At 35.5% G+C, this 9,451-nt stretch overlaps 1 protein-coding gene across 1 annotated transcript in view; it reads left to right on the top strand.

Annotated features, from left to right (window-relative positions):
- LOC123566307 (proton-coupled zinc antiporter SLC30A5-like) overlaps nt 1–9,451 on the top strand; it is a 31,582-nt gene that overhangs the window by 13,426 nt on the left and 8,705 nt on the right. Inside the window, exons 7-12 of the mRNA XM_045360270.2 lie at nt 1,326–1,502; nt 2,917–3,196; nt 3,717–3,922; nt 5,319–5,476; nt 5,825–5,954; nt 7,628–7,820. Of these exons, the coding sequence (XP_045216205.2) occupies nt 1,326–1,502; nt 2,917–3,196; nt 3,717–3,922; nt 5,319–5,476; nt 5,825–5,954; nt 7,628–7,820 (1,144 nt within the window). The remainder of the gene's footprint in view (nt 1–1,325; nt 1,503–2,916; nt 3,197–3,716; nt 3,923–5,318; nt 5,477–5,824; nt 5,955–7,627; nt 7,821–9,451) is intronic.

The following is a 9,451-nucleotide window of genomic DNA, read 5'->3' as shown; positions in this document are numbered from 1 at the left end:
CGCCACTGTCTGAAAACAATTGTTAGCCCTTTGTGACCAGTATGGATCTAGATCAAGCTGCACATACGTGTAGTCTTAACTCCATACTGTTTGCTTATCAGTTGCATTCAAGTGCTGAAATTAATAAAGCAACAGTATGGATGTGGGGATAAAAGAAAAGTATATATTTGCACTGATCATGGTTCTTGCTGGCTGCAAAGCCCAACGTTGGTTTTCACACAGCAGCGCTCATGTATACATTAAATAACAACTTAGAGTTTTTTCTTTAAAATCAGTTTCTACTACCTTGATACTTTTTTCAGGTCGGAGGTCCTTTCCCCATTTTCATTATGAGACAGTTTCTTATTGCAGTGAATTTGAAAAAAGAAAAATGGACTAAAATTGGCCTGAATTACAAATTTTGGCTCTAAATCATCTTTTAAACAAAATTTGGCATTTCTTTCGATGTCAGGGGAGACCCTGTTTTTAGCTCACCTGTCACAAAGTGACAAGGTGAGCTTTTGTGATCGCGCAGCGTCAGTTGTCCGTGCGTCCGTCCGTCCGTCCGTGCGTAAACTTTTGCTTGTGACCACTCTAGAGGTCACATTTTTCATGGGGTCTTTATGAAAATTGGTCAGAATGTTCACCTTGATGATATCTAGGTCAAGTTCAAAACTGGGTCACGTGTGGTCAAAAACTAGGTCAGTAGGTCTAAAAATAGAAAAACCTTGTGACCTCTCTAGAGGCCATATTTTCAATGGATCTTCATGAAAATTGGTCTGAATGTTCATCTTGATGATATCTATGTCATTTTCGAAACTGGGTCACATGCGGTCAAAAACTAGGCCAGTAGTAATGTTCACCTTGATGATATATAGGTCAAGTTCAAAACAGGGTCACGTACCTTCGAAAACTAGGTCAATAGGTCAAATAATAGAAAAACCTTGTGACCTCTCAAGAGGCCATATTTTTCAATGGATCTTCATGAAAATTGGTCAAAATTTTTATCTTGATGATATCTAGGTCAAGTTCAAAACTGGGTCACATGAGCTCAAAAACTAGGTCACTATGTCAAATAATAGAAAAAACAACGTCATACTCAAAACTGGGTCATGTGGGAACAGGTGTGCGATTCAGGACCATCATGGTCCTCTTGTTTGTATCTGGTATACATGATATTGGATCAGAACTGTAGATCTTGTCACACTGATGATATGCAAAATTGACTATATCTTAAACAAGCCACTGAATTTTTAAAGAAAATGACATATTGTTGTCCAAGTGCTTTTGCAAGTACTTCATATATGTTGTTCTTTCTAAGGTAAAGAATACAATTTATATTATAGGGTGGAGTTGTTCTGCTGTTCCTTACCCTGTGTCTCAATGTTGGATACAACAGTGCCGCTAAAAAGTTATCAGTAGATGTAGGTGGTGCAAAACGACTACATGCCCTCTCATCACTGGTACAAGCCATGATTCTAGGGCCATGGGCGTATATTGTATCCTCAACATCAGATTCACAGGTAAGTGCTGTGTTGATACATTTAATGAAAGATTGTATGTGCGGCTGGAATTATCTTGATATTGTTATACCATAGTGCCACTAAGAACTCTTGAAGTAGAATATTATGTCAAAAAAGTTTTAAAACTTTAATAGAGACATTTACATTTTAACACACTTTGAACTGTTATCAGACCCTGTTGTACAAAAAATATTTCAAGAGTATGAAATATCAAAGCTGGAGCAAAAGAATTTTATGGAAGAAGGAACAATTTATAGACTGTCTTAAACAAAAGACTACTCAATAATTGTTTTTGGAAGGAAGGTGTAAGGAGAATGTCATACTGAAGTGAATTTACCTATTTACAAAATTACTATATATTTACATATTGGTGCGTCAAAGTGGAAAATGTATTCAATTTCATAAAAAATAAACTGCTTTTGTTACCATAATAACATTTTTTAAATACAATAATATGATAAAAATATGTTTCAAAGAGCTAAGTACTCTCCTAAGGTATATTTCATATATAGTTGTGCATATATAACAAGTCGAGAAACAGCTATAGATTAAGCTAATATGTATCAACTGGACAAAGTTATGTTTTAAGTAGAGTTTCACTTACTGCAAAGTAAAATGAGCCGCACCATGAGAAAACCAGTATAGTGCGTTTGCGACCAGCATGGATCCAGACCAGCCTGCGCATCCGCACAGTCTGATCAGGATCCATGCTGTTTGCTTTCAAAGCCTATTGCAATTAGAGAAACCATTAGTGAACAGCATGGATCCTGACCAGACTGCGCGGATGCGCATGCTGGTCTGGATCCATGCTGCTCGCAAACGCACTATATTGGTTTTCTCATGGTGCGGCTCATTTTAATGCTTGATCCCTTGGAATTCAAGATGCGGCTCAAATGCTTGATCCCATGGAATTCAAGATACTGAGTTCCAACAATTAGTATGCTGCCTCAATTACTGGCAGTATTTCCTTATAAAAACTGGGCCCGTATATTTAGGCTACTCTCCTAGAATGAAGATTTACCAGACCATCTCGCTAATAGTCTATGAATATTTATATCCCTGACTTGTTACTGAGAGGTAGCTCTTGAAATAATTTGGTCATCTTGTACCAAAGGTTCTCTTATTAGAAAAACTCAACTTTTTTCCTTTTTTCCTGTTTAAAAAAAGCAGATTTTAGCTTAAATTCAGTTCATTTAGTGATGTTTATATACACTGTTATGGCTACACTGGCTAAAAACCTGTCTATGCCATGTAAAGTTTTTGGAATTTCACACAAAAAAAATGCTTACTTTTAAGAGTGACATGAAACTGTAGCAATTGCTAAGGTGACAAATAACAAAGTGACTCCTGATTCCGAATAGCATTTAAACATTTTAGATAATTATATATTTGTCTTATTTTAATGTATTTTCAGGTGTCATGGATTTCGCTGATTTTCCCGCTGACATTGATTATATTGTTTGTGTTCATCTTTGACTACTACATAGAGGCTGTAGCCCTGAATCACATACAGCCAACAAAGACAGCTGAGTATGGAGCCTACGCCATGTTTGGTGGTGCCCTGCTTCTAGCACTTACCTGGAACCATCCTTACACAGCAAAAATGACTAGTATGAACAAACTACAGGAGATAATCACTGAGGACCATGTGCTATCAGCTGGGGTTGTCTTCAGTCTCGGAGCCTTTGTACTAGGTAAGTAATAACAATAATGATAATAATATCTTTATTTAAAGAAGGTAACACATAAAGAAATATACAAACAATTATATATATCTTATTTCAAATGTGGCTTTCTAATAATTTATATAATTATTTGATTATGTAGAATGGAAGACATAAAGATGCTTCATAGTTTAAAAGCATTTTCAGTAATGTTTCAGTGAAAGGGTACTCGGTGGCCAAGTGGTTATGGTCGCTGACATTGAGTTACATTTCCCTCACTGCTGTGGGTTCGAAACCTTGCTTGAGGGGTAAAAATCTTTCTTCTATGGAAGTTATCCAGCTGGCTTTAGGAAGGCTGATGGTTCTACCAAGGTCCATCGTCAGAAAGTGGAAAAATTGCCACATGACTTAAAACTATTTCGGTATGGCCCGAAACATAACAGAAATAATGAACAAGTTTGACGTCTTACGCACTACCTTCCGACCATTAGGTAGATAGGAAAATTCCGTCATTGGTAAATCTAATATATAAGTTTATTATTTATTTTAGCTACAAAGATATTGCTGGGTCCAGTGCGCAGCGGTAAAGGAAGTTTTGTAGGATACAGTATGGATGGTATGCCAGTGTACAGTTTTACAAAAGAGGCATTACAGCATACGTCACAATCCCTTGTCATGCACATGAAACATGCCCTCAAACAAGTACTTGAAGACACCGACTCAAGAAAAATATTCTACTTCCTATGTATAAATCTGGTAAGCTAATAAACCACTTCATTCCCCATTCTTTCTGTCACAGAAAAATCATAAGCTCTTGAATTTTTGACTCACTTGATTATGAAATGCTCATTCATGAGCGTTTTAGATCCAAGGATGTCTGTCGTCTGTCCATCATCCACAATATCTTTAAAGAACATCTACTAAACCACAAGACCAATTTGAACCAAATGTCATAGGACATAGGGTTGTCTTCTTTCAGATTCCTTCAAATTTACATGTAGGTCATACATGCAGAATTCTAGTTGCTAAACCACCAAAGGAAAAACGTAGATAATTTTTTCTGAAACTGCTCACTGGATTCTGAAATGATTTCAAAGCAATGTTCCTTAGGAGTCTCTTTATCAGGTTCCTTCAGATCATTTTGTTTTTCATTAAAAAAAACATGACGGTCCAGTGGTCCAGGTTTCTCTGTATGTTTATATTGAAAACTTTGAAAATATTCTCTTCAGAAAGTGCTGACCCAAGCTCAAATTAATTTCCCAGCAATATTCCTTAGATAACTTCCTACCAAAATCCTTCAAATCATTTTGTTTCATTAAAAAACATGGCCACAATGGAGGCTGGGCTAGTTTTCTCTATATGGTTATTTGGAAAACTTTGAAAATCTTCACCTCTGGAACTGGAGGCCAAATTTTGAAATAATTTCACCTAAATGTTCCATGTGTAATCCTCTTCCAAATTTTTTCAACCCACTTTGATTTGTTAAAAAAACATACCCACCAGGGCCAGGGCTAGTTTTCGGTATATGGCTATATGGTAAAGCCTGAAATTTCTCCCTTAGTCACTCACCCAGATATAAAATTATTTCACACTAGTGTTCATCAGTTGACATGTTACCAAATCCAAGCAATACTGATTTGCAAAAAAACATGGCTGCCATGAAGCAGGGTCGTTTTTCTCTGTATGGCAATCTGGAAAACTAAAAAGTTTTGTCCTCTGAAATAGTTGAACTGTGGCCCTTTTTTGGATTTGAAATATTACAACTACATCAGAACATTGTGTATTCAACTCTTCCTACAGTTTCTATCCATTGAAAATGAAGATCGGTATACTTCATCAACATGAACTTGACGTAATTATGTATATTATTAGGACTTCCATATCCTGTTGTTTTTGTCTTGGCTTATAGCCCTGTCACCAACTTTTTTTCTTTCTTTCAAGCATTTTCAGGGCGCATGTGTCATACAATGTTGACGTCATTCTCGTTTTATTATTTGTTTTGAAGTGTCATTTACTGTTAAATACCTTTTGTAGTAAATGTTGATTGTTTAAAAAAAACTGCATATGTTTATATTTTGTATTTGTAAGTTACGCTGCAATGAAATAAGAAAATAAGTAACATAACATTAAGAAAATGTTATATGTATTTCAGACGTTCACATTTGTGGAGATGATATATGGTGTATGGACAAACAGTCTAGGTTTGATCTCAGATGGCTTTCATATGTTGTTTGACTGTTCTGCTCTAGTCATGGGTCTTTATGCAGCTGTAATGACACGTTGGAAGGCGACAAGAATATTTTCATATGGGTAATAAATGGCTTCTTTGGACTATATTTCTAATACAATGACTCAGATTGTAAAGTTGTGATCATATACATTTCAGTGTGAAAAACATATTAACAAAATTGTCAAATTCATGAAAATTTAAAACATGTTTCACTCATGGCCCATGATCTTTTCCATCAATATATAAAATAAAGGGAGATAATTAAATTCAATATAAAAGTAAGTTTCCAGATGTGGGATCTACTGAGGTAGATACAAATTCTAATTTAAGATATTTTAGATATTGATAGAATTTATACAAACATGCCACCACCACATATATAAACCTCTGAATAAAGCAAATTTTGAATTATGTCTGTATTGTTTCAGGTTTGATCGAGTAGAAGTGTTGTCTGGATTTGTAAATGGTTTATTCTTGGTTGTGATAGCTATATTTGTGTTCTCTGAATCCCTCCATAGACTTGCTGAGCCCCCAGAAATAGATACGAATAGACTGCTGGTAATATAACCTTACATATGTTTTAATTGTTTATTTTCATATAAATATAATTATTATGTTGGTTGTAGCAGGAGTACATTTCGCTAAGAATCAAAACAGAAATAGATAGAATTTTACAGTAGGATAACATACGTTAATATAACCTGTGAGGAGCAATAGTTACAAATTAGATATCTTCTGTATATCAACCAGATTTCTAGAAAGTTATCCCTTCTGAAGAAACAATATGTGTACAACAAACAAATTGCAGTCTTCCAAATGATTTTGTACTGTAACGGTTGCAGTTTGATGAATAAAATGAAAAATGACAGGGGTGGCTCTGGGTATTTTTTAGCTGTCGCCAACACTTTCGCCATTTGACAAAAGTTGGAGCCAAAGAGGAGCCACTGGAGCCAACATTGGTGCCGGTGCCAAAAGAAGATTAGAAACTTTGAAAGATAATTTCACCTGCATTATAAACTACAAGAACAAAAACAATTAAATACTAAAATTCAACTTCATTTATTTTAGTTTGATTTTCAAAACTACAAAAGTAACAAAACAAATAGAATAAAAAGCACAGTTTAAAAAATTATTTTTGTAAAACGAGTGTTTTACAAGTTATTTTAATCATTTCTAGTAAAGTAAAACCGCGCTTTGGAAAAAAGCCCCTTTAAATTTTCATCCGAAATTTCCGCGTCCGAAACTCGTAAATTTATCAAGTGCACGATCGGACGCAGTGGAAGTTTTCGTGCATGTTTGGATTCTTTTGCTTTTAAAATGCCCGATTCTTGCATCAACTTGTTCAGATTTATAAATTTATTCGATTTATTTATTAATGTTTTCAAAAACAATACCAAACTTCTCGATATTTCTACAAATATTTTACAGCAGTTCAGACGTACGCGGAATCGGTTCCCGGGTAATTCATTTATAGAAATTGGCCGTGTTTGAAATAAATTTGGATTCAATTTATAATAAAATCAATAAATAACATAAGACTGATACATTAAGATCATGCAGAAGAAGGTTCAAGTCTGCACTCGATAAAATTATCGGCTTTTTCACGCCAATTGAAAATTTTCAAAATGGCGGCGGCTTACGATATTTATAAACGACGCTACGATTGGTTGAAGTTTGACAGGCGAGTAGGCGGAGTTAACCAAGGATATATCGATAACTGACATCTGTTTTACAACTTTAATTGATTAAACAAACAGATTACATCTCGGCGATTCGGATTAAGCCCGCAGGCGATAATTGACTACACAGTGACTATGTAGGATGATCCTTGGTGTCAGTAAAAAAAAAATTGTCTCGGCCCGATCTTTGCTTTGTTGTCGCCAGAAACTTTCGCCAACTGATCTAAACTAGCGCCAGAATTTGTAAATCGGCGCATTTGGCGCCATTGGCGACCGACAGCGCGACCCCTGAATGAATTTCAGTACTGAACGTTTTACTCTTCCAGATAGCCATTTACTTAATACAGTCTATCTTTTCCTTTTCTGTACTCAAGGGTGTCTGTGGACAATTGCTTAATGTCTCTGACTCCAGAATCACCAGGAGTTTCCCCAACATTAAATCTGAAAAGTTACCATATACCCTAATTTGTGTCACTCTGAGTTAAGACTGAACATAACATATTTTTATATTGTTATTAAGATTCTGTACATAAATGCATTTTTTATTTGTAGGCAGTTTCTGTGATAGGACTTCTGGTCAATATGATAGGAATATTTGCTTTCCGTGGTAGTCACGGACACAGCCATGGTGGTCATGGTCATTCTCACGGAGGTCAAGGACATTCCCATGGAGGTCATGGTCATTCTCATGGGGGTCAAAGCCCCTCAAGTTCACATCATCAGTCACATAATACAAATATGGAAGGTGAGTTTCCAGACTACCAACTTGACTAACATGGATTCTATATAAATCTTGTTCTGATGTGTTTTAGTTGTGAATGTTCTGATCATAAGTTTTTACAATTTCATTTAAACCTGAATTTTCAATGTATCTTGGTATACTAAGAAAATTCAGCCAGATTAAAAGGTAAGTTTGTGTGCCTGATTATTTGATGGACTGATTTTAAAAAAGTGGAAATCAAGCAACTCTTCCTAATGGAAGTCTATGGGAAAACCAAGATGTTGTTTAAAAAAAAAATGTGTGTTATGTATATTATGTACATTTTAATGAAACTTCACAGAGTTGTAAACAAAAATATTTTCTATCAGGGCTTTAGCTAGGGGGAGACTTGAGTGAAATAGTCGCTTTGTAGCTCCCCACTTCGTTCTAATCTAACATAAGCGAAATTCTAGTTGCCTTATTTTTTTATCCACACTCCTCCAGTTATCCACTATCAGCCTGTTGACAACTCTGACTCAAATACACTATGGCATAATTTAAGCTCTACCTACTTCAGATACCGAGAAGAGCAAAGGCGATTATGGTCTTTGACACTTGTTTTGTAAACTGATTGTTGATAAACAAAGCAGTAGGGATTTATGTTACATAAACTTATACATTCTCTTTTGACCTTTAAAAAGTATCTTACCTTGAGAAATTTAATGTAATTTTACTCGTATTTTTCAAAACCCAGACTTTAGAAACATAATATTACTGCTGACACTTTCTGTGACTAAAATAAAGTAACTGAAATTCACCCAAATTTTTGACACCTGACATCAAAAAGTGTGTTAAATCTGACAACTTTTTGCTTTTAATTTGTGCCAACACTAGCAGATCAAAGGAAGACTGTATTCTGTATGATGTCATAGTGATGTCACTGCTGTTGACATGTATTTAATTCAGGACCAGGGTAATACACACTTGTTATTTAAAAAGGACTGTGAAATGCTTTTATAAATGGGTTTTTTGTTTTGACTTTGAGTGCATTAGCACTGGGAGCTTGATTTATTTTTTGCTGATGTGGAATTAACTTTTTTTAGCTCACCTGTCACAAAGTGACAAGGTGAGCTATTGTACCGCTTGATGTCCGTCGTCAGTCGTCCATCATCCGTCAACAATTTCTAAAAAAATCTTCTTCTTGAAAACCACTGGGCAGAATTACACCAAACTTCACAGGAATGATCCTTGGGTGGCCCTCTTTTAAAATTTTTCAAAGAATTGAATTCCTTGCAGAACTCTGGTTGCCATGGTAACCGAAAGGAAAAACTTTAAAAATCTTCTTCTCAAAAACCAGAAGCCCTAGAGCTTAGATATTTGGTGTGAAGCATTGCCTAGTGGACCTCTACCAAATTTGTTCAAATCATGACACCGGGGTCAAAATCGACCCTGCCCCAGGGGTCACTTGATTTTACATAGGAAAATCTTAAAAAATCTTCTTCTCAAAAACCAGAAGCCCTAGAGCTTAGATATTTGACATGTAGCATTGCCAAGTGGACCTCTACTAAAGTTTTTCAAATCATGACCCTGGGGTCAAAATTGACCCCGCCCCAGGGATCACTTTATTTTACATAGGAAAATCTTCAAAAATTTTCGAAAAATAAACCAGAAGCCTA

The sequence above is a fragment of the Mercenaria mercenaria genome, chromosome 8, assembly GCF_021730395.1.
Source record: "Mercenaria mercenaria strain notata chromosome 8, MADL_Memer_1, whole genome shotgun sequence".
NCBI classification, from domain to species: domain Eukaryota; kingdom Metazoa; phylum Mollusca; class Bivalvia; order Venerida; family Veneridae; genus Mercenaria; species Mercenaria mercenaria.
The sequence above is the reverse complement of the archived record's forward strand: the minus strand, read 5'-3'. Positions and strand labels throughout refer to the sequence as shown.